Below are 26,050 nucleotides of genomic sequence, written 5' to 3' on the forward strand. Positions count from 1 at the left end.
GGTAGTTACACTGCTTTCCATTATTCTAGTATGGAGTTACTCCTGTTTACCTTTGCACACATATAAGATGGTGTCTGAGATAGACACTCCTTCATGGAAGGGCCATTTGTGTGAATAGAGAAATTTAAATCTTGGGCTGCCATCCCACAGCCTCCTCTCACTTTATCAGAGGCCTCATTTAGAGAGTATGTATAGGGGCCACTTTTCAGATAACTTTATGACAGTTATGGGTAAGAAAATGTCAGCTGGGAAGATGGCTTGGTGTGTAAAAAATGCTTGCCACACAGCCTGACACCCCATGTTTGATCCCTGCATTCACCTTCATGCTGCTTGCTGTGCATCTGCAATCCCAGCATTCCTACTGAAAGAGGCAGAGTCAGGAGAATCAGCTGAAGTTCCTGGGTGGGCTAGCCTGGAGTAAACACTGCAGAGACCCTGCCTCAGCAAGGTGGTAGGAGGCTGTCATCTGACCTCCCCAGGTATGCCACAAATTCCTTAAAACCTCACACACAATAAACAGAAAGGTACACAAATAAACAGAAACTGTCCATGTTTGTGTAACCTAGGATTTAACAACTATACTTAGAACTGGAATACTTAGAACTATTTCAGGCCCTTCTGCCCCCACGTATTCTCTGTGGTCACATCAGAAAATGCTCCACATGGTCGTAGGGATGGCTCAGATGTTAAGAGCACTCACTGGTTATTCTTCCAGTGAGTTTGGTTTGGTTTTCCACAGCCACATGTCGGTCATGTCTGTTTATAACTGCAGTTCCAGGGGATCTAACATTCTTAATCTGTAGACACCGGGCATGCATGTGGTGTGCAGACACATAAATAAACTTAAAAGGTTATAGCATACACACACACACACACACACACATATATATATATACACACACATATAAAACATGTAGCATAATCATGCATTGGGGCTGAGAATATATTTTAAAAGGAGAAATATAAATCAAATAGGCATGCAACCCAATAGTGTTTCAGAGACTATCCCCTTCCACTGGGCCTCCAGCAATGTACACTTGGTACTGGAAAATGAGTGTCTCTGAGCTTGCTTTGTAGACCAGGCTGATCGCCAACTCACAGAAATCCCCCTGCCTCTGCCTCCTTGAGAGCTAGGATTACAGGTGTGTACCCCGCGCCGGTCTTCGACAGGGTTTTCAGTGTTAAAACTGTTGTACTTCGGAGGAATAGAAACGCCTTAAATTCCCCAGCTTTAGGAAAAAGGTGTAAAATTAGGTCAAGGCTGTGTCTTTTGGGTCTTAAACTCTGAGCTTCACTAGGGTAGAGCCGCAGCGTTCGTATTGCAGCTTTGGCAGATCCGAGGGGAGCACATCTCTGCCAGCACTCTACCAGGACCCCGCAAGGCTTCCGGAGGAGGTCCTCACCTTCGTCTCTATCCGTCTTGTAAACAAAGGGTGCTTCTGGTCCCAGCGCTGCAGCTGGCTGCTGAGGTCCCAGCAGGGCGCACCCCACGTGGGCACTGCTCAGGGTCACTGGTAGGTGGGGCAGGGGTAACGCTCCGGGTAACGCCTCCACTGCCGACCAATGGGCCGGGGTGCTGCCTGGGGACCAGGTTGATTGGCCGCATTGGCCCCTCCCGTCCTGGATATAAGCGCATCTCCGAAAGGCTCCAGTCGGTCTCTAAGGCGCCAAAGTCCAGCTCTCCTTAGTTCCAGCATGCAGAAGGACTCCTCCTCGAGCGGCTTCCTTCCCAGCTTCCAGCACTTCGCCACGCAGGCCATCCATGTGGGACAGGAGCCCGAGCAGTGGAATTCGCGGGCCGTGGTACTGCCTATTTCTCTGGCCACCACGTTCAAGCAGGACTTTCCCGGCCAGTCCTCGGTGAGCGGCCGGGCAGGGCTGGGCGGACTGCGGGAGTGCTCGGGCCACGTGGTCTCTGTGATTGTCAGTGAATAATCAGAGTTGTAAGTTGTTGAATTCTGTAGAAGTTGCCTATAGACAGTCCTCCTTTGGAAAACGAAGGGTCTTGGGCTGGTGAGATGGCCCAGCAGGCATGCTGATACAAACTATAGTCATCTGAGAAGAGGGACCTCAATTGTGAAAATGCCTCCAGAAGGTCAAGCTGAAACAGGCAGCACTTTCTGAATTAGTGATTAATGGGGGAGGACCAGTCCATTGTTCGTGGGGACACCCCTCACCCACAGGCTAGTGGTCCTGGGTTTTTTAAGAGGCTGGGTGAGGAAGCAGCACCCCTCCGTGGCCTTTGTATTAGCCCTTGCCTCCAGGTTCCTGCCCTAACTCCTTTCCATAATGAATTTTTCATGGAAGTAAATAAATTCTTTACTCCCCAAGTTGGTTTTGGTTATGGTGTTTTGTCACAGGAGGTAAAAAGTACTTGCCACCAGGCCTGACCATTTCATTTCTATATCATAACTCCTATGATGGAAGGAGAGAACCAGCACCTGCAGTTGTCCTCCGACCTACACACAGGCTCTCTCTCTCTTCTCTCTCTGGTGCTCTCTCCCTCCCCCATCTCTTTCCCTTCCTCTCTACCCCTCACACTCTCTCTCTCATACACACATACACATGTGTATGTGCACTGCATGTACACACTAATGATCAGTTAATAGCTACTGAGCACTTACTTACCGAACACATACCTAGAATCTATATCATATGAGAGTCTCAATACTAATAAAGAAGGATCCTAGCCTGGTCTCAGTGTTCAGACTGAGAGATGAGATGTAGGGTTACTGTGGCTCATGAGCAATGGAGCTGGGCTTTAATGTATCTTGAACCCCCTCCCTTCTGCATACTATAACTGGGCTATGTAATAGTTCAAGCCATTTCATCACCTAAGCCAGCAGTTCTCAACCTGTGACCTCTTTTGGGGGTAGAATAACCTTTTCATGGGGGTTGCATATCAGATGTTTACATTATGATTCATAATAGTAGCAAAATTATTATGAAGTAGCAATAAAACTAATTTAATGGGTCACCACTGTATGAGGAACTGTATTAAAGAGTCAATGCACTAAGAACGTTGACAACAACTTATATAAGTAAGCAGTGTGACTTTGTAATTAAGAGCCCATGGATTTTAATTCTTACATCAGCTTTTCTGGCTGGGTAACCTGGAGGAAGCTATTAAACCCACCCAAGCCTTGAGTTGGCCCCATGTAAACCAGGATAATGATAGATAGATAGATAATAATAACAGCTACAGGAGCTGTTGCTGGTGTAAACTTTGTGGTATACACTCATTACACAGAAGTACTTTGGTGTTTGCAGTCTTCATGTCTTGTGTTTTCTCTTTGACCAGGTCAGAGGGTACCTGTTAAATCCTTTTACAGAAAAGAAAACTGACCCGAACTCAAACCCAAGGGACCAGTGAAGCCTTTGAGATTCAGTCTTGTGAACCTCATGTACCTTCTTTTTTGGTGGCTTACTAGATGGGTCTTGGTGTATTAAAATTGCCCCAAGTTAGGACAACAGTTAGTAGAGCAATTGCTGCCTTTTCCCAGGTCTTGACTGCCCTGGAAATTGCCTCTGTGCTGGGAGTCAGGTGAAGTTCTTACAAACAGCTCTGTTTTTTTTGTGAGGAGAAGTCCCAGGAGCATCTCTGTAGCAGGCTGGGATACCCCTAACGGATGATTTCATTCAAAACGTGTACATCCTCCTTCAAGAACATAGGTGGCCCTCCAATGTAGGTTTGCTGCCTGTATGGAACAGTGTGTAGAAACTCAGTATTCAGGTATGATATTAATGTTTAAATGGTTCAGAGAGAAAGCAGGGGTAGTCAAATCCGGTGTGTGTTCAGAATCTCCAAAAGATAATAGCAATGCAGCAGTGAGAAGCATTGGGAATCTTTAGTTCCACTTGAAAAGCCATGGAGTGCACAAGGTAATTTGCCAAAGAAACAAGCTCTTCTACCCTGGAAGTTAAACATCTGCATTCGTATGAATATTTATCAGAGTGTGGGGCTGCTCTAGGAGCCAAACATTTGGAGAGAAGTTTGGTGACTTTAGCAGCCAGGGACAGGGGTAAGTGCTGAAGATGGCTGAGTCCTGTGAACTACGTGTTTATCTAACACAGGGGAACACTTCTAAAATTATTATTACTAATACTAGAAGCTTCAGAGTCTGAAACAAGGGTGTAAGTAGTAGTATGCTGTATAAGCCACGGGGAGAAAAGAGTAGGAGGTTTCTGTTTGAGACAGTCCCTCTCTAAATTCAGATGGCCTTGAACTCATGGATCCGACTTGACCTCTGCTAGGATTGCAGGTGTGTATGACCATACCTGTGTAGATCCTAGGATTAGCTCTAGTCCTCACATTCCCAGGTCTTAGAACATTTGGCTTTACTTTTCTGCAAGTAGGTCACAAGGCCAAATAAAATGATTATATGAATCTTAAGTATAAAGGGAATCTGACACAGGCAGACTTCACTCAGAATTGCTTCCTCCTTTTGTTTAATAGGATTAAGATCTGAACCCTGAGCACTTGGACGATGCATTCAACCCTCTTGTGTGCCATGTCTTAGGAAGGGAAGCATAGGTTAGACTGATTCGATTCCTTTTCCTAATACGTCCATGTTGTAAGGAGGGAGTGAGGCTAATGTAAGTGTAATGTCATTGCAGTGTTAGGCCACCTACCTAGTAGTTAGCATGTGCTGAGGGATGTGCAGTGAAATTGTTACCCCATTTCATCTTCACAGTTTTGCAACTAGGCATACATATTTTTCCCCAACCCAAGATTGGCTGTTAGAAAGTCATTTTCCTACTAGTACCAAGTGTCAGGTACATCATTCTAACCCAGTTTACTCATTTTTATTTTATGTGTATAGGTATTTTGCCTGCATGTCTGTCTGTCTGTCTGCTTGTCTGTGCATGCAGTGCCTTTGGAGGCCAGAACAGGCATCAAACCTCTGGAACTGGAGTTCCAGACAAAAGTGAACTGACATTAGATGCTTGGAATTTAACTAGGTCCTCTGAAAGTAGCAAGCATCTTTAATTACTGAGCCATCTCTCCAGGCCCACTTTGGTCATGTTTTGAGCCTCTCCATACTGTCACAGCCACAACAATGCTACAATTCTTTCTTATGTCATGTCTTATGTCAAAATGTGCCGTGGCTAGATAATAGAAAATAATTACAGTGGAATAGGCCTGTAGCTGTGGCCATGTCTTCATTGAGATCTGATAATAAACAAAAGCTCATAAGATGATGAATAATAAACCTTGTTCCTCCTCTTCTTATTTTCAGGGCTTTGTATATAGTCGCTCTGGAAACCCCACAAGGAATTGTTTGGAAAAAGCAGTGGCCGCATTGGATGGGGCAAAGCACTGTAAGAAACTCACATTTGCAGTGAAACCGGGTTTTTTGTTTGTTTGTTTGTTTGTTTTTTTGTTTGTTTTTTGAGGTGTCTAAAGACACAGAGGCATAGAATGTGGAAAGTAGAGATCCTGGTATTCCAAATCCCCATTTTCCTAAGACGGTGAATCCTTTGGCATTGTTCTTAAGCTGGGATGTGCAAGCATGTTCTCACTAGTTAACAGTAAGTAGGGACAGAGCAGAAGAGCAGCACTCATTTGCCAAACCCAAGATCCTTGATAATATGCTCTCAGAGAGGAGGAATTCACTCCCTGGACCTTTTCTGGAGAGTGAGTTCTGTGTGTGTGTGTGTGTGTGTGTGTGTGAATACACACAGAGTGTTTTAAAGGCTTCATTTTTGAAACAGAAAGGGCTGTTTTGACATTAACTGGTTGACCTCTGGGGAGTAGCAGGAGCAGCTCAGGCAGCTGGGGGAAACCACAGTAAAAGTGGCACTAGATTGTTGCTAAGATTTTGGATCTTTTACGCTTACTTGAATTTGCTTTTTATGGTAGGTTTGACCTTTGCCTCAGGGCTAGCTGCCACCACAACGATTACCCATCTTTTAAAAGCAGGAGATGAAGTCATTTGCATGGATGAAGTGTATGGAGGTAAATGATCTCTCATTCCCAGGGTGTGCCAGCTGGTGCTTTGAAGACAGCAATAAGACTTGAATTACATACGCACCATTGCCAGCTTCAGGGCCTATGTCTTTCAAAGGTGTGGCAGGCACCTCCACGGGGCTCAGATTCTGTTCCATAAGTGCTTATAAGAGATTGTTAAATAAGAATTGTGTTAAGATGCTGGTAGGAGGATGTAAGACCTGATCAGCCTTTAGACACCCTACAGCCTTGGTTCTGAATACACAACATGTGCCATTGGTATGGGTTATGCGGTCAGGCCACACCATGCCATTGAATGCCACAGGAGAACAATTTCTAAGAGTCAGTTCTTGCCTCCACCATGTGGGTCCTGATATCAAGCTCAGGTTGCCATGTGTGGTGGCCAGAAGCTTTGATCAACAGTTCATCTCTCCAGTGATGAATCATTTGCTTTAGATTTGAGTACTATGAAAAAACTGCTTATGAAAAATTTCTTGTGCCTGTGACCCTAGCACTTGGGAAGCTGAGGCAGGAGAATTGCCATGAATCAGCCAGTTTAAGCTATGTAGTCAGTTTGAGCTCTGCTGGGCTACAGTGTTTTTTTTTTTTTTTTAAATAATTTTTTTAAATTATAATTACATCATTTCCCTTTTCTTCCCTTCCACTTTTCCCATGCATATATACACGCCTCCACGAGTGCTCTCTGAGATTCATAGCCTCTTTTTCTTCTATTATTCGAGTGTGTGTGTGTGTTCCTAAATACGTAAATACAACTTACTCAGTCCATATAATGTTACCTTTGTGTTTATAATCTCAGGGTATTGGATAACCAATTGGGAGCCTCTTCTCTGGGGAAGACCATTTTTCCTGCTCTTAGCATTCTCTAGTCATCTGCAGTTCTTTGTCTCAGGTTGAGGCCTCATGTTTTTATCCCTTCCCCTGTTAGCAAGTTCCCTGATTTCATAGTTCAGGTCTTAGTTAGGCAGCCATGTTGATGACACTTCACGGGATAGCCTGTGGACATTTCTGGGAAATGCAATCTCACAACAAACTTCTATCTTTCCTCCCTGACTTCTGTAATGACACCTGAGCCTTACATGCAGGGACTGTGCTATAGATGTGTCAGCAGGGACCGTTGGCACCCAGCCCCTTCATCTTCAACAAACATACGTGTGCATGCAGAAGATGCTGTGTCAGGAAGCTGTTCCATGATGGAAGAGAAAGGGGATTTTGAACAATGGTTCTGCCTCTTGCCATTTGTGTGTATCAAGTATGTTTTATTTGGCTCTGTGGTATGTCAAACTATGCTGCTTAGCTATACTGAAGTTGCTTTCAGTTTTTTTTTTTTTTTTTTTTTTTTGAGAGTTCTTTTCATTTTGGTAGTGTGCATGTCTGCCAGGAGCAAACACTTCCTGACAGCATGTTCTCTTCATATTATCTGCTTGTCTTCTGCCTCAGGGACCAACAGGTACTTCAGGAGGGTGGCCTCTGAATTTGGACTGAAGATTTCTTTTGTCGATTGTTCCAAAATCAAACTGTTAGAGGCAGCGATTACACCACAAACCAAGGTAACCAGCTCGCTTTGTCTGTTTTCCTGTGATGTTTTTTGTCCACTCCTTCTGTTCACTAGAGGATGGAAATTAAATCCAAATAACATTTTATTGACGCTATTGAAAACACTGAGATTGACAAGGGTAGAGTCTCCATGACTTGATAGCATATCACTCCGAGAGTACACAAAAATTCTGAAGTAGATTTCCAAATGGGTCTTGAGGTAGGAGGGAGAAAAAGAGCATTAGACAGAAAATGACACAATATATTAAAAACCACATAACATGGCTTTAAAAGGAAGGAGAGATTTCCTGTTAAAACCTGGAGAGAAGGGGCTGGAAAGATGACTCAGTTGTTAAGAGCATGTATGACTTTGCAGGGGACCCAAATTTGGTTCCAATACCTGAGATTGGGTAGCACATAACTTCAGCTCCGGAAGATCTGATTGATCCCTTTGGCCTCTATAGGCACCTGTGCTTTCATGCATAGACCTCCCCACACACACATACAAATGTTCCCATAACTAAAAATAAACTATTAAAAACAAACAAACAAACATGAGAGCCAGACGCGATAGTGCACAGCTGTAATCCTAGCACTGTGGGAGGCGGAGGCAAGCAGATCTCTGCATTCTAGGCCAGTCTGGTCTACAAAGTGAATCCAGGAGAGCCAGGGCTACATAGAGGAACCCCGTCTCCAAAAACAACAACAAAAGTATGAGAGAATGAGATTTGAAAATAGAGACAGACAGGGTTGGGGGTGCCAGAGAAGCCTCTTTGAAATAACTTTCCACAGCAATCCCAAGAACAAAGGGAATACCAGACTTTTATTTTTTTCATATCATATGATTTAGTTCAACACTGTGTACTTAAAAAGTGCATGAAAGAGCCAGGTACCATAATTCAGGGACTGCTGTTAGACATAGCATAGCCTTCTTCCTATCTCTCTGTCCCAGAGAAAGTCATAGAGAGGCATGGCACAGTCTTTTAAAAGCGCCCCTATCTTTTAAGGACAAGTGAGAGTTCTAACAGAATGTTTAATTTTTTTTAAATGTTAATTCTGTTAGAAGATAGCTTTAAGCTTTTGTTGTTGTTGTTGTTTTGTTTTGTGTTTTTTTTTTTAAGAAAATTTAAATTCAGGACTACATAGTTGTCAGACATATCACATGAGCATCATTCAAAGGCTGTAGAGCCCCTTGGTCCAGTGACTTTGATCTCAGCCCTGGGGAGCTTGTGTGCTATGGAAGGTATTTGTGCCTGAATAGCAGATGTGGCACTTGGAAGTCTCATTTAAATTCTGCAGGAGTGAAAGACCAATGTCTTCTATGAGTGAGCCTTTCCAACTCTGTGAAGTAAAAATGTTAGACTTGTACTCAAGCTCTTTGGCAGTGAATGCTAAAGGGTGGAGTCCTTCACACAAAGGATTCCTTCTAGAGTAGCCCTAGGGCAGCTTTCACTAAGGAAGTTTCGTTTTCAAAGAAGTTGTGTTTTTATCCTGCTTAGGAAAAAAAAAAATACTTATTCAAATAATTGGTTAAGAAATCAGATCATGAGTATGATAAATTTTGCACATTACAGTTTTATTTGCTGGCTTACTTGAACTAATACATTTCCCCCTGAAATACAGGCTCTGATTTTGAAGCTTTATATATATATTTTTTGTTGTTGTTTAATTTATTTATTTTATATGCATGGGTGTTTCCATGCCTATATGTGCACCATGTGTGTCCCTACTACCTGTGGAGGGCATTGGATCCCTTAGATCTTGAGTTACCAATGGTTGAAAACCACTGTGTAAGTCTTGGGAATCAAACCCTGGTCTTAAGAACAAGTGCTCTTAGCCACTAAGCCATCTCTCTAGCCCCTGTAGTAAGTTTTTAAAATCCACACAGAACCTATTTTGTACTTAGTTACTTTTTTCATTTTTGTTTATTTTAAATTAGCTTGATGAGAATTTATTATTCTTACCCAGGAGTCAATTTTGTAGCTTTTTAAGTAAGTCAAAACGTGTAAACTGCTTTTTAATGAACTTTCAGACCAGGGAGTATGTTGAGCTACCTATCCCATCTGTCTACATAGGCAAGGCAATGTCATCAGCTCTTCTGAGAGAAAAATGTAGGTAACACAGGTCACAGCAGATGCACCTTACCTGATAGAATTCTCACTTGGTCTCTTCAGTAACTTTTGAGGGTGTACATCGTGGCGGGATTGTGGCAGATCAGAACTGCCAGTGAACTCGGCTTTCTGCAAGGCTGCCACTTTTTTTCTTCTGCTGAATGTGTTTCCCCAAATTTAGAGTTTCTGGTGCCTTTGTTGTTATGGAGCTCTAATGGCGTCCTTGGCATCCTGGGCATAATTCTCACTAATGAAGTGGTTAGAGTTGCTTATATCCCAGACTCTCTATGTAGCTGATGGTAGCCTTGAACTTATGATCCTTCATCCTCTGTTACTTGAATGCTGGGAATATTGATATCAATCACCCCTACCTCACAACCCTTCCTGGTTTATGAAGTGCTAGGGACTGATCCCAGGCTTTAGGCATGCTAAGCAAGGCTTTACTGAGCTACTTTCCCAAAGTGAGGAGAAATTTTTATAAAATATGTACTATTTCTCTTTGAGAACAGAAGTTCCAGACACGTGTCTTTGGGATAATTATAAAATTAACTTTTTCTTATTAGATACGCATAACCTCATTTGAGAGTAACAATTGTTCTGTAAGGTAAATATCATAACCCTTTTACACAGATGAGGAACTCGAGGAAGAAAGGAGAGAATTTCTGAAGCAATGGCCTATCAGAAATTTGTAGGGGAAGCTCAGATTCACACTTGACCATTCCACCTTCATTGTCCAAGCCTTTCCAGCATGAAGTAGTTTTCCTCCACGCTGTTGCATGTGAGATGCATGTATGTGTGCTACGTTTTCACATACTGTTGTTTGCTGAATAGCTTGTTTGGATTGAAACACCCACAAACCCCACCTTGAAGCTGACTGACATCGAAGCCTGTGCACAGATCGTCCATAAGCGTGGAGACATCATTTTGGTTGTAGATAACACTTTCATGTCTGCATATTTCCAGGTAAGTAGAATAGCTTTTGCTGTGATTAACACAGTTATCTGTAATTAGGAAATATAACATAATCATTATCAAACTTATGAGATATAATTGTTGATTAGACAAAGAATCAGATTTGGACTTTTTTTTTTTTTAAACGTTAGTTACTGTCTCAAAACTGTGTTACTTCACACTGGAGGTTTCTCTAGGAACAGTGAGCCCCAGGCATAGGAGGAAACATGTTTGCCAGACCAGAATTGGTTAAAATAGATACTCTAGACAGAAATTTGGTGGGTGAATTCTCAAAGAGCCTATCTTGGAGAAGTAATTGGGCCCTTTATAGCTATAGCAGTTAAGAGTAGTTACCTGGTCTTCCTCAGCCATCTGGGATGAGACACCAGGAGCTATCAGGTGTTAGGCTCTAAAGGTTCCTTCATAGAGAGCTGGGCTCTAAGCCCTTAGAGCCTGAACAGGAGAGGCTGGGGGTTTGCTTTGTACTTTAACCTTTCTGGTCTCCAAAATATCATCAAGGCAGCCCTTTCTGTCTCTTATGTCATGTAGAGCCAATGAAGACATAGCTTATTGGGTGGTTGTATCTCTGATGCCTTCCACATCCCAGGCACTAGGATGGCTGGGTGCCGATTATCAGTCTATGCTAACTAAGGAATTTCCACTTCACCTGTCATTTATGGATAAGAACTCTTGGCCCTTTGGGGCTGCTATAGCATGGTACAGCAACCTGGGTGGCCTCAGAGTAGGACTTTGCTTTTTATAGCTCTGAGACCACCAAGTCTTTGTCCTGGGAGAAGAATCCAGGCAGTTCTCTGGGACTTTCCTGGGGCTCGATCCTTTTCACAGCAGGTCTGTTGTCAGGAGCTCATCACCTCCCAGAGTCCTGACTCCTAATGCCATGGTGTAGTCATTAAGTTTCAACATGTAAAGTGGAGGACATGGGTATTCTAACCACAGCTATGAGTGTTTTAAGTTTAAGCTACCCAGAGAGACTTTGTCTGAAGAAAACAAAACCAAAATATGTATGCATATGCATGTAAGTATGTGTGTATGTATATGTTTTAAAGATGGAGGGTGATTCATTGGCAGCAACCTTAGGGCAAAATAATCTGAACACATTTTGTTTTGAAAACTTTTATTTGTACTTGTGTGTCTGCACTATAGTATGGAGGTCAGAGAACAACTTTGTGGATTTATTTTTCTCCTTCAGTCTTAGGTTCCAGGGATTGAATTCAGGCCACACTGCGCCATCTCTCCTGTGTGAACAGATTTCTTTGTGACTTTATACTTGTCAAAACTAGTATAATGAAAACTCTTTTATTATACATGTTTTGTGATTAGAAGTCAAGAGCTCGGCAAACCAGTTGTGAACAAAAACCTTGTACTTTCTAAGGTTTTAATGGTTAAAAGTCTAAGTAAAGTAGTTTATACTCACTTGGCACAAAATTCCTGGACGCTGTCATAAACTGCTCTATGTGTTTAATGAGTCATAAAATGCAGCTGTCTCTGCTATAGGCAACAGACTCAGGGCCAAACAACTGTAAAGAAAAGGGCGCAGAGAGGCTTACCTTGGGCCTGCCTTTTGTTTCCATGAAACTTGCACCATCGGATTCTAAGCCAAGTCTTTTTTTTTTTTCGTTCATTTATTTCATTTTCTTTCTTTCTTTCTTTCTTTCTTTCTTTCTTTCTTTCTTTCTTTCTTTCTTTTGGAGCTTCTTTGATAGAAGGAACTATGGAGGCATACTCTCAAGAGCTTAGAGAAACTGAAGATGTGTGGATTCTCACACAGAAGGGTAGAGATATATACAGATGGGATTGGAAAGGATACATGCAGGTGGATGGAATGGCACATTCCGGATGGTTTCTCATTTGGATAAAAATGCCTGGTTTGTTTGCTTGTTTGTTTCAGAGACCTTTGGCTCTGGGTGCTGATATTTGCATGTGTTCTGCCACAAAATACATGAATGGTAAGATAAGCACAGCCTACACCTTAAACATTCTTCTCCTTGGATATATGATGGTGGTGAGGGCTTAGCATTTTGGACCCTCTTCTGCTGCTGCTGTGTAGAGTTTATTTGTTATTTGTGTTGGAAGTAAAATAAGAAGAAATGGTTTAATTTTAACATAGCCAAGGCATGTCTGGAACTCACTACTTGCCAAGACTAGCCTTGAACTTCTTCTCCTATGTTTATTTCCCAGGTGCTGGGGTAAAAAGTGTGCATCACCACACTCAGAGTTTGTTTCTCATAGACAACACTGCATTCATGGCTGACAGGGTTTACTGAGAAGGGCTATGTTTCCATTTTGCCAGCATCTTGGAGTTATACTTTTCATTTTACTGCTTTATGTGTAGTCACTGCTATAAAACTGGATAAAATTCATCTAAGTAATCAAAGGCTTTTTATAAGGATTTTTTTTCCAAAAGAAAACAAAGGTTTTGAAATTATGAACTGAAAGTAAGTGCTAATTGTTGTTGATGATGATGTTTTTATTGTTTTAGGCCACAGTGATGTTGTCATGGGCTTAGTGTCTGTTAATTCTGATGACCTCAACAATCGACTTCGCTTTCTGCAGAATTGTGAGTGGTCAAAGCCCAGGTCTCATTGTCTGTGTGGCATGTGTGTGCAGGACACTCTGTCTCTCAGTCCTTTGAGAGCCACTGACTCTGCTGTCCCTGCCCTGCATGGCACCTGTGAGGCGGGTATACAGAGACATGTCCAGCTTCCTGCTTGGTGCCAGGATCCTAACTCTGGCCCTTGTCCTTGCATAGCAAATACTCTGGTGGACTCTGCTGTCTCTCCAGTCCCCTAAGCCTTGATTCTTGTTATGCCACCAGAGACTACACTTGACATTTGTACTTCCACAAAATATTGTGACACATTTAGGGAGAGAAAACAGTGATAGCCAGTACTTGATAGGCAGGAAGATCTCTGTGAGTTAGAGGCCAGACTGGTACACACAGTGATCCTAAGACAGACAGCTCTCACAAGTGAGTCCTTGTCTTACTTAGCTAAACAAACAAACAGAGCTGTAGTATAGCAAGCTTGTTTATGTCTGGAGCATAGTGAGGTTCAAACCTGTCAGGGCTACAGAGTCAGAGACTGTCTCAAATAAATAAAGAAATAGAGCTACATGTGGAGTTGTTCGTGACAGAGAGCACTCACCATCGGGAAGGTGGAAGGCGGAAACCAGCTCCATCTTTAAGGCATAGCATTCCGCAGCAGCTCTCTACAGTTCCCCTTTTTTGTTTTAGACGCATCAGGCAAGAGTAGAGGACTGATCTCTGATATTAGAAATAAATTGGGACTTTGTACTGATGTTCATTTAGGTGTCATCCACCCAAAGAGCATCAGACCCATCCAATACCTTTTTCTCAGAGGCGGGACCTGGGGCATCAACCCGCATGCAATCAGACATGCTCTTCTCTGGGTCCAAAGCGGCTGACCCTGAGTGCAGTGCTTAGCCTCGCATCCTGAGCGTATCATTTTAGCTTTTTATGGTAGCCAACCATGCTTGGGGAGAATGTCCTGCTTCAATGGCTGTAAAGGCCTGAATGATCATGGCTGCATCACACTGTTGTGAGACTCTAATCTTGCATATATACCACAGGCAAACCAAGGAGACCAACACCAGAAGGCCTGCTAACGCTCCCATGCCCGCCCATTCCTTCAGATGATTCATGGCTGCAGCAATCCATGTTGATAATCCTGTGGCTAGTCCTGCGTCCACTCCAGTAGAATTTACTGTGACAATGGCCACTCTCAGTTGCTCCATCGTTGTATCGAATTCTCCAGTCCAATTACCTAAAATATAGCTCAACAATTGTTTAGACAGATTTGCAGTGCAGGAAAAATTCTCATGTTGTATGCTAGTGACACAAAGTCCAGCATACTTTCATTGACAGCCAGGTTGAGCGATTTGCCATAGGGTATCAATTTGCTCCTGCAAGAGGTCAATCCTCTGATTGAACACCATCAAGCTTCCTTTTAGTTGAGCATTAATTCCTTTATGTACAACTAAGGCATGAGCTACATTTGGCTAAGGCCGAGGATCTGGCTTGCTTCCATGTATGTGGACCTATCTGCATTGCCCCCGTGGCACGCCTGGGTTGGCTACCCAGAGGCTATTTAAGCTGTGGGCTGGCTTTCCCCGGGGTCCGAGGATTGTTCAATGTTCCTGAATAAACTGCATTGAAAAAAAAAAAAAAAAAAGAAAAAAAAATGTTAAAATAAATAAATAAATTATTAAAAAAAAAAAAAAAAGAAATAGAGCTACAGTATAGCAAGATATTATGACTGTGCCATCATTTAAGGAATGGATTTTGTTATATGCTTGCTTAACAAAATTGTTAAAACCCAAATGAATTTTGGGAGCTCGATCCTTTTCACAGCAGGTCTGTTGTCAGGAGCTCATCACCTCCCAGAGTCCTGACTCCTAATGCCATGGTGTAGTCATTAAGTTTCAACATGTAAAGTGGAGGACATGGGTATTCTAGCCATGAGTGTTTTAAGTTTAAGCTACCCAGAGAGACTTTGTCTGAAGAAAACAAAACCAAAATATGTATGCATATGCATGTAAGTATGTGTGTATGTATATGTTTTAAAGATGGAGGGTGATTCATTGGCAGCAACCTTAGGGCAAAATAATCTGAACAAATTTCATTTTGAAAACTTATTTATTTGTGCTTATGTGTGTCTGCACTATAGTATGGAGGTCAGAGAACAACTTTGAGGATTTACTTCTCTCCTTCAGTTTTTAGGATTGTTTTAAGCATTGAAATGTTGGTTTCATGTATGTAACCACCTGGAATAGTGGTTAAGTTTGTAGCACCAAAGACCTAATGTACACCTTTCTATACATTAAATACCTTTCCTAGTATTTAATACCTTTAAGTACCTTTCATTCCATTTACTCTGAGTATAGGTGATCACTATACTGATGGATGACAAACAGAATTAAAAATTAAAATGCTCTTCTAGAAATTTCTCTTAGAGTAAGCAAAGGGATTGAGGAGGGGAGTTGACTGACTGCCTAACAAATAATTAGGAATGAGATGGCTCAGCAGCTAAGACCTGGGGCTGCTCTTGCAGAGAACCTCAGCTCAGTTTTCAGCACCCACATGTCAGGCTCCCAATCAATCACCTACAGCTCTGGGGGTCTGACTTCCTTTTCCGGGCCTCTGTGGGCACTGCACTCATATGCACAAACCCACATATACACACACATAATTTAGAATAAAAATAACTCCTTAAAAGCAGAAATAAGTAAGTTATTAGTAAATTGTATAGCAACCATTAGGACCACACTGCAGATTTTCTCTGGCATGTATCTCAAGATGTGAGGACCCACGCTACGTGATGCCTCATATCACTGAAACAGAAAAGATCTTAGTGTAGCTCAAGATGTGAGGGCCCATGCTGTGCAGAGTGTCACATCACTAAGTCGTACAGAACCATCTTATACCACCTCATCCTGGTTTCCTAGTTATGGATATCCATTTCTCTGATTTAAAGCACACCTGTCTAAGTGCATTTTTGTTTCTACTCTGTGTTTCTAGTGTGACATAGCAATTTCTTCCTAGAACACAAACACTGAGCTTCATAGTGAGATTTTTCTGAGTCACTATAGTGAAACAGAGGGACCAGAGGATTCCCTATTCCCTGTGGAACCTTCGAGCTAACCCAGGATCTGCTCACTCTGCAGCCATCGGGGCAGTCCCTTCACCCTTTGACTGTTACCTCTGCTGCCGAGGTCTGAAGACACTTCAGGTGCGGATGGAGAAACACTTCAAGAACGGCATGGCAGTGGCCCAATTCCTGGAGTCTGATCCCCGGGTAGAAAAGGTTATTTATCCTGGTATGTCAGCCTGAATTTAACCATCTCTCTTTAGAGCAAGACTTCATACCAGTGGTTCTTTTTGAGTTTCTGTTTTCCTGTAATTTTACCTTGTTCATTGGCCATTTTCACTCTGTCAGGCTCTGGGATGAGCATGGTGGAGAGGGGATAGATAAGATGTTGGCCTGAAGGCAGCAATGTAGGTGCTAAGAACAGATGCTTCTGTGGTGTCTTTATCTCCGAGGCTGTGCATACCCCAGTTGCAGGATAATTCTGGTTGACTGGCTGATGACCCTGCCAGTCACTTGTTCCATGCTAGCTCTCACTATAATCTCAAATATGTTCGCCCCACTGAGACTTGATGTGCCAGAACTTTGCTCAGTCTTTTCAATTCACAGCCCTTTTCAGGTGGATTAGCAGGCTCATTGTTACCAGTTGAGTTTATGTCACCAGTTCAGCTATCTTGGGCTTATGGAGCCTTGTTCTTAGATCCTGTGGCTGGGATATCATGGGTGTAATGTAGTTAAGATTTTGTTTTCAAGGAAGTTGGATAAGCCAAAGTAGAAATGTATGTGAGCTCAGATCTCTACCTGTCATTTGGTAATCACTGCTTGCTGGAGTATGTTTCGGATACAGGGAGAGAGAAGGACTCTGATCTATATACCAAGGAATGGGTAGAACTTGTTAAATGCCTGTGGTCAACTATTTCCAGAGGCATCCAACAACTGTTGGGCAGAGATTTTCCCTAGGACTATGAATCCAATATTAATGAAATAAATAGATTTGCACACATGAAGACTTTCTAAAATACATTAATTAAGGAATTTCAGAAGAGTGCAATTAACAAGGGAGTCCTGACATGCAGAGGTATTGAGTGATAGGAGCAGTTGCTGAAAAAGGAGGTGTGGCCAGGGCATGGAAAGAGATGTCTATGATGCTGGACCAGGGGACACACCCTTGTCAGGCTCATGTATAGCACACTTAGGGGACAGTGGACTTGTTCTCCTGACGCTCTACATGTGAATGAGACTTGTCTTGTGCTTTGTGGTTGCAGGGCTACCCTCTCACCCTCAGCATGAGCTGGCCAAACGCCAGTGCACAGGCTGCCCAGGGATGGTCAGCTTCTACATCAAGGGTGTGCTGCAGCATGCTGAGGCTTTCCTCAAGAGTCTCAAGGTGAGCACAAGTGGGCTTTTCCTCTGCGACTTCCTTCCAGTGGCTCATGCTCACACCCAGGTTTGTGCTTGCACAAACCTTGTACTCCCACAAGACTGAACAAAGCTCTCGTGGCTCAGATACACCTCTAAGATTAGAAAGATAGAATCAACTTCAGACATTTAGTAAAACTAAGCTAGGGAGGTCTAGCCACCTGGGACATCTAGGCAGGAAGATCACGTGATCCTGTAAGTGCAAGACGAGCCTAGGCAATGACACGGAAACACATTCTGTTGTAGTAAGTGAAAATAAAATGCTGTTGTGCTATATAATGTTTATTATTATTTGCCCAATTATTATCACAGCAGTATTATCTAAACACCTCCCCCCTACTATCACAAATAATAAGACAAGGAAACCTGTTGAATTTATAATTGTCTTATTTACCTTTGGCCAGGCAGATATTCCTACCTACACTGTCTGAATATCCTCACCATCCATCTCCCAGCCATATGCCATATCCATATCCCATATCCCATCCAATGCCAGCCTCCTTAACCACCCTATTTTCCAACCATAATCTTATAAATACTTGCTTTTATTCTTCATCTGGGCCTTTTCACACCATTATTGGAATCCTTTCTCCCAACTCCACGTGGTTTCTTTTTCAGGCTAATCCATTGTGGCATCTTCCTTCTTCCTCTCTTCCTGCCCTTCTGTCCCATGATTCTCCTGAATCTTCCATGATTCTCCTGGATCTTCTATCCTCAAAAGCCCGGGATCCTTAGCCTACCCCATTTTGCCCTGCCCAGGAATAGGCCATTTGATGAACCAAGCGTGTATAATGTTTTAGGCATGTTTACAAAAACAAGGATGAGTGTATCCAGTGGGCAGTAACCAAATCTTGAGGGCCGGTAGTTAGCATTTAGATCAACCTCCAACACACTCTTAGTCCTTATTGCCACTATAATACTCAAGACTGGATATATTAACTTGCTTTTCATTTCTGTCACAAAGTGCCAGACACAGGCTATTTTATAATGAAAGTTTACTTCACTGGCTATTCAAGAGTTAAGTGGTCCCTTCTGTATGCCCTCTGCTGAGATCCTGGTGATAAATGGCATCATGTGTGGGAGCCAGAGCAGCCACCAGTCAGGAAGACTAGTGGCCCCGGGGGCAGGCTTGTTCTGATGACAATTGCCTGTTAGTTCTCTCCTCATGACTCAAAGCCTCCCACCAAACCCCACTTCTTAAAGGTCTATCACGCTGAGAACCTTAACTCCAACCCATGAGCTTTGATAGAGACCAACCTCAACCCAACCAGGCAGGTCACTCAGTTTATAGTTCTGGTGGCAGGAGGGCCCAAACCGCCTGTCAGCATCCATGTGACATAGGCAGAAAGGGCATGTGGGAGCAAAGAGGCATGAGGGTCCAGGTTTTTCAGGTACTGCTAATCCAGTGAGCATGACTCAGGGTGACACTGATAGTCACCTTCCTAGAGCCTCCACCCTGCAGGACCTGCCGCTCCTTACATCACAACTACAACCTAAGCAAACCTTGGAGAAGTTTCCCCTTCTTCATAGGCAACTAAAGCAGGTGTTAATTTAAGTGTGATATGTATATATTTCTTACTACTGTTTTTTTTTTTTTTTCTCAAAGACATGGTCTCAGTCATTCTATAGTTTAGAATCCTAGCACTATGTTATTAGGTGATCTAAATTCCTGTTCTCTTTGCTAGCTGTTTGCTCTGGCTGAAAGCCTGGGAGGATATGAGAGTCTGGCTGAGCTTCCGTAAGTATGCTCCTGTTCTCTCAGTTGTTACTGCATCTCATTTATTTGGTCTTTATTGTTAATAGTTGATTGTTTTACCTTGATTTCTTTGTCTCATGCTGAGCTGTGTTGGTCTGAGTACCTCTTTCACCTGTTGACATAAAACCACACTCTCATCTTTCCAAGTTTAGTTTTTTAATTTTTATTTTATTTATGTCTATTTCCTTTACATGCTAAGGGTGCCCCTTCTCCTCTCCTCCCCCTCCTTCCAAGTTCCCCTCTCCCTTTCCTGCCAGAAGAGGGGATTCTACCCCTCCCCCTCATATCAACCCTCCCCAGCACATCAAGCCACATTAGGGCTGAGCATAATATCCTCACCCATTGAGGCCAGGCCAGGCAGCCCTGCCAGGGGAAAGTGATCCAAAAGCAGCAACAGAGTCCATGCTAGAAACAGCTCCCCCCACCTGGCGCCCCACATGAAGACCAAGCCCTGCAGCCAGGGATGACATTACATTACCAACCCTTTTGTATCTATCTCCAAAGCTTGGCTCTCATGAGATGTTTTCATGATACTTTTCTACACATTCATCAATGACTTGGAATGCTCTGGATTAAAAGTGCTTCCAAGTGTGTAGGCATGCTTCCTGTTTATAGTTGTAAGGAGAGTCAGGGGTTTAAAGGAATATATCTAAGTCAGGATTTGTAGTACATCAGAGGGCAAGGGTCATCCTCAGTCTTTCAGAAAGATGCCTGAGAGACAGTCTGCAAGCACAAGAGGGCACACTCATGTGTGTAATCAGCTTGCACCTCATGGGAGGAATTGTTTATTGCTTTAAGGCTTTCTCCTTAAAAACAGATGTTTCCTGATTTATTTGGGATTGAGTTTGAGGTTGCTCAGCCCTCAGATTGTGGATAAGTAAATTTAGGGCAGGGATTGTCTGGTCACACTTCATTCTGGGCCTCCCAATACTATTGTGAGAGGAGCAGCTCTGTAATATGGAGGAGAGGAAGTAGAGAAGAAGTAGTCTGGGGCTAGTCTCCCAGCCAGACAGCATAGGTTAACTCTGCAGCCTTAGAAATACCACATTACCTGTCTCAGTCAGGGTTTCTAGTGCTGCAATGAGACAGCACGACCAAAGGCCAGCTGGGAAGGAAAGGATTTATTTTGATTACACTTCCACATCATAGTCCCTCACTGAAGGAAGTCAGGACAGGAACTCAAACAGCACAGATGATTCTCATAGAGCATTTTCTCAGCTGAGGCTCCTTCCTTTCAGATGACTCTAGCTTGTGTCAAGTTGACATAAAACTAGTCAGAACATTACTCTTTCGTATATTTGTGGTTGTGAGCCTACCCTTTAACACCCATCTCTCCAGCTCCTACATTACTCTTTCTTAATCTCAATTTACAGAGTGTCAGGGAAATGCCTGAGTTAATGCCCTGGTTCATACTACAACATACAGAAAAATGTCTATTGCTGGAATTACTTTAGGCATCTGTTACATTTTTTTCTTCCCTTCCTTTCTACCCCCATCTCCTTCCCAATTGCAGGAAGCCCCCACAGCTTGGTGCTGCCTCTTTACTAAGGAAAGAGGCTTTCATTCGGGTTACTTTGAAAGGGAAGGTGGGCATTTGTTTGTTTGATTGGTTTTGTTTTTGTTAAAACTTACTTTTATTTTATGTGCATTTGGTGTTTTGCCTGTTTGTATGTCTATGTCTGTATGGGTCTCACTGTAGCTCTGGCTGTCCTGGACCTTGCTCTGTAGACCAGGCGGGCCTCACACTCACAGATCTGCCTGCCTTTGCCTGCCAGGAACTCCAATTAAAGGACTGTGCCACTGCACCCCTTGAGGAAATGAATTTCTTAATTCTTGTTATTGTGTGTGAAAGTACTTTATCTGTGTATGGGAGGGGCATGTGTGCCAGGGCATGCATGTACAGGTCAGAGGACAGCACTGTAGAATCATACTCACATTTTGTAGATACTGTGGTGGTACACAGGCCCTCAGGTTGCATGGTCTCTGCCTGTTGAGACATCCTGCTGGCACTGGAATATTATTCATTCCTAAGAGTATTTTTTTTTTAATTTTTTTTTCTATAATTTTATTTTTCTCATTAGTTACATTTTGTTAATTCTGTATCCCAGCTGTATCCCTCATTCCCTCCCCAATCCCACCCTCCCTCCCTCATCTCCTCCCTGCCCCTTTCCAAGTCCACTAATAGGGGAGGACCTCCTCCCCTTTCATATGACTCGCTTTTGTCAGGTATTTTCCGGACTGGCTGCAAAGTCCTCCTCTGTGGCCTAACAGTACTACTCCTCCCTTGGGAAGTGGGGAGGTCAAAGAGCCAGTCATTTACAGAAATTGTGGTATTTCTACACAATGGAATACTACTCAGCAATCAAAAAGGAGGAAATCATGAAATTTGCAGGCAAATGGTGGGATCTAGAAAAGATCATTCTGAGTGAAGTATCCCAGAAGGAGAAAGACAAACATGGAATATACTCGCTTATTTAGACCTAAAAGATAGGATAAACAAAATGAAATCTATACACCTAAAGAAGATAATCAAGAAAGCGGACACGGGGTATGATGATCTATCCTCATTTAGAAAGACAAATGGGATATGCATTGAACGTATGACAGGAGTCTACCGCAGAAAGTATCTGAAAGACTCTACCTAGCAGTGCTCCAAAATAGATACTAAGACTCACAACCAAACCTTCGGCAGAGTGCAGGGAATCATATGAAAGAAGGGGAGTTTGATGTGGAAAGGATAGGAGCTCCACAAGGACCAAACGTATCTGGGCACAGGGTCTTTTCTGAGATGGACACTCAACCAAAGTCCATGAGAGGATAAAACCTAGAACCTCTGCTCGGATGTGACCCATGATAGCTCAGTAATCAATTGGTTTCCCATAGTAAGGGGAACAAGGACTATTTCTAACATGAACTCATTCCTAAGAGTATTGCTCTGAGGCTCAGGGCTCTTTGGACATGTGCCTGTTCCCTTGGGGAAGAAAGGACCTGCTGGAGATAACTTTGACCAAGTAGAAACAGAAAGAAAACTAGAGATAACTGACAACATTGAACTAAAAATATCTTCCTCTGACACAACCCAGTGATAAAAACCACTCGCTTTTGCTTCCAGAGCAATCATGACCCATGCATCTGTGCCTGAGAAGGACAGAGCTGCCCTTGGGATCAGTGATACACTAATCCGACTTTCTGTGGGCCTGGAGGATGAAAAGGACCTTCTTGAAGACCTGGGTCAAGCTCTTAAGGCTGCGGTGAGTGTGTGTGCATGCACATGTATGCATGTATGTTCACATGTTTAATTTTTTCTTTTGTTTAAAATAGATTATTCATAATATATTCTGCTACAGTTTCCCCTCTTCCTACTTCTAATTCTTCTCCACCTCCCCTCACACTCACATCTCTGATCCACACTCTTTCTGTCTCTTTTAGAAAACAATCAGACATCTAAGGAATAATAATAAAATAAATCAAAACAAACAAATTGGAATATGAAAAAACAACCAAACAAGAAAAAGAATCAAAGAAAAAGCACTAGCAATACATACATACAGACACAGAAATGCACTCATTTGCATACACAGGAATCCCATAAAGCCCTCAGACTGGAAGACATAATATAATCTTACAAAGGACCTCTAAGGTTAAAACAACAACAACAACAACAATAAAGAAACCTGTAAGGTTTGTTTCCCCAATGAGACTTTTTTGGAGAAAACTAACTTTTCAGTAGCCTGTGGCTATCAAGTAGAGCTAGCTTCTGGGCTTAGGGATAATTAAGGGTAAGGGGGTGTATCCATGTCCTTCAGATCTAGGACCCCATCTGGTATAGGCTCATGTTGGTCCTATGCATGTTGCCACAGTCTCTGTGAGTTCATATGTGTCCCAGCCCAGTTGTTTTCTAGAAGGCCTTGGTTCCTTGGCTTCTTCCATCCTCTCTGGCTCTTAGACTCTGCCTGCTTTTCTGCAGAGTTCTCTGAGCCCTGGGGGAAAGGATTTGATGGAGGATATCCATTTTAGGACTGAATGTTCCAAGATTTCTCACTCTGCGTATTGTCTGCCTATGAATCTCTTTGCATTTGTTCCCATATGCAGCAGGAGAAAACTGAAGTTGAGCAAGGCACTGGGCTATGAGTAGAGCAGATGTCACTAGGAGTCATTTTATTGATACTTTCCTGTAGCAGAACAGTAGTAATTTGTTTTCCCCTAGATCCTTGCCCTATCTAATCTCAGGTTCTTGGCCACCCATACAGCACGGGTTCTCCCTCATGGAATGGGCCTTAACTTAAATCAGGTATTAGCTGGCTATTTTCACAAACTTTGAACCACTATTACACCATTGTACCTTGTAGGCAGGTCACCACTGTAAATCAAAGAGTTGTACCTTTATCCTTCGGTAGCATGCAGAGAACCTTCCAGGACTATGAATACTAGTTAGTCTGTGGGGTTAAACGTTCTAGGTAGGGAGCTGCTTGACTTCTCCATGTTCAGTAAGCCGTGTAAGTATTGTCTTCAGCAACAGGACCTTACTGTCAGTTAGTGGAAAGCTACCAACAGCCTTGGCAATAGCCTGGGTTGTTTAGGGGTTCTCATGGGACCCTTTTGCCAGAACTTAGTCAGATGTAACCCATTTTTAGTACTGAAAGCTTTATTTGGTAACAAAAGATGTACACTTGGGGTTCTGTCTCCCCTGTCATTTGGCAATTCAATTTAGATTACCTTTGTATATGTATGTATTTCAGGAAGCTTCTACTGTATAAGGTTTCTATACAGTGCCTTAGATGGTCCTTAATTTTAGCTGTTTCTCCACATATTCCCTTCCTTGTCCCCATTTTTATTTCCTCTCCCTGTTTGATCCTCCTATTGAATCTCCCAGCCCCATCCATCCATAATTATTTTATTCTATTTTCCCTTCTTAGGGAGATCTAGCTCTTCTCCTAGTCCCTTACATTCCATCTAACCTCTGTGGTTACATGGTTTGCAATTTGTGTGTCAATGACTTAACAGTGAACATCCACATAGAAATGAATACATACTATATCTGGGTCTGAGTTACCTCACTCAGAATTTTTTTTTCTAGTTTCATACATTTACCTGCAAATTTATTATTATTTTTAAATGGGTGCGTAATACTCTTATTTTATAAATGTACCATTTCCTTTATATCCATTCTTCTGTTGAGGGACATTGAGCTGTTCCCAGTTTCTGGCTTTTATGAATTGAGCAGCAATGAACATGATTGAGCAAGTGTCCTTGCTGTAGGATGACATGTCTTTTGTGTATATGTCCAAGAATGGTATAATTAGATCTTGATGTAGATCGATTCTCATCTTTCTAAGAAACCATCACACTGTTTTCTATAGTGGCTATGTAAGTTTGCACTCCCACCTGCAATGGAAGAGTGTTTCCCTTATTTTACATCCTCACCAGCATGAGTGGTCATTTGTTTTTTTATTGATAATTGACCATGCTGACTGGTATAAAATGAAATCTCAAAATAGTTTTGATTTATACTTCCCTGATTGTTAAGGATGCTGAACATTTCTTTTCAGTGTTTCTCAGCTAGCTAGTGACTAGTCTTGAGGGTGGGCGTCATCATATTTGTAAAGAGTAGCCTTACCAGTGATTCCTGCTCAGGCAACTGTACATGATACTTACCTAAACATCTATTACCTTGTCAAGTACCTGAGTAACAAGATAACCAACCTATTGACCCCTCAGTCTAGAGCCAACTTATCAGCCTGTCTTTACCCCTTTAGAAAGAAAAAGCCCAAGCCACACAGCATGAGCCTCTCTGAGCACATTCTCTGAGTCAGGCTCTGGACCACATATGGCTTCATCTCAGCACCTTGGGTTCACATAGTATAGAGCATCTGACTCCCAGCTCCTTCATCCATCCACCACAAACTCTAATCTAGATCCACCCCAGTTCCAATCTGACCCTCAACACCAAAATTAAAGAAAAAAAGTGTCTTCACTGTAACCTCTAAAGGTGTGACTTCTGTGCACCTTATGTGGGGAGTGTGCAGAAACCTCACAAGGTTCTCGGGGTCTCAGGGTAGCAGTGTGCAGGTCACTGACATTCTTTTCCTGTGCTCTGTTGGTACAGCATCCTTGAAAGCTGGTGTTCCAATGCTGCCATCAGGAGCTGCCTCCAAGGGCTCAGATCTTCTCAATAACTGGACAGACCATTAAGGACCATTTGCAGATTTTACCACTGGACATTTAGGGCATGACTCTAATGATTTTTATAGCTGTAACCTTCCTGGGAACCTTCCGGGGATCTTCCCTGTTAAGGAATGTCTTCTGTTTATCTTCTCCCAACTGATTCTGGTGGTATCATCTTGATAATTTTGCTACATTGTGTCTGAGGAAGTGAGAATTGTGCTGTTTTGGGGATCATATTGCTATTTTGGGGATCATGTTGCTGTTTTTTTTTCCTCTTTTTTATTTTATTTTTTTGGTAGCCTAAGATATTTTAATCAGTATTGATATTTTATGAAATTAAATTATTAAATGAATGATCTTAAATCAACTATGTTTTTTTGAAAAATTATTAAAAGCAAGGGTTTTTATTTAATTACCATAAGTCAAAACTCCAATATTTGAAAACCTACTGTGAAATCCTAGTGATTAAAGATTGTACCTGATACTTATTTTTCTAAAATAAATCTAATTATCAAATGTA

The 26,050-nt window shown here is 42.5% G+C and overlaps 1 protein-coding gene across 1 annotated transcript; it reads left to right on the top strand.

Moving 5' to 3' along the window:
- Nucleotides 1-1,642: 1,642 nt before the first annotated feature.
- Cth (cystathionine gamma-lyase) lies at nt 1,643-26,050 on the top strand. The gene is made up of 12 exons (XM_060392437.1): nt 1,643-1,860; nt 5,241-5,322; nt 5,864-5,959; nt 7,409-7,518; nt 10,447-10,578; nt 12,476-12,533; nt 13,067-13,144; nt 16,270-16,422; nt 17,456-17,577; nt 19,295-19,347; nt 22,478-22,616; nt 25,472-26,050. The coding sequence occupies exons 1-12, from the start codon at nt 1,696-1,698 to the stop codon at nt 25,478-25,480; spliced, it is 1,197 nt and encodes a 398-aa protein (XP_060248420.1). The 5' UTR covers nt 1,643-1,695; the 3' UTR covers nt 25,481-26,050.

Source organism: Meriones unguiculatus, chromosome 10 (genome assembly GCF_030254825.1).
Source record: "Meriones unguiculatus strain TT.TT164.6M chromosome 10, Bangor_MerUng_6.1, whole genome shotgun sequence".
NCBI lineage: Eukaryota > Metazoa > Chordata > Mammalia > Rodentia > Muridae > Meriones > Meriones unguiculatus.

Bases quoted from the DNA above. Each gene is read 5' to 3' on its own strand.
- Cth (XM_060392437.1), top strand. From the start codon at position 1,696: ATGCAGAAGGACTCCTCCTCGAGCGGCTTCCTTCCCAGCTTCCAGCAC. The intron at 7,519-10,446 runs GTAACCAGCTCG...TTTGCTGAATAG, and splicing joins CGATTACACCACAAACCAAG to CTTGTTTGGATTGAAACACC. The intron at 10,579-12,475 runs GTAAGTAGAATA...TGTTTGTTTCAG, and splicing joins TCATGTCTGCATATTTCCAG to AGACCTTTGGCTCTGGGTGC.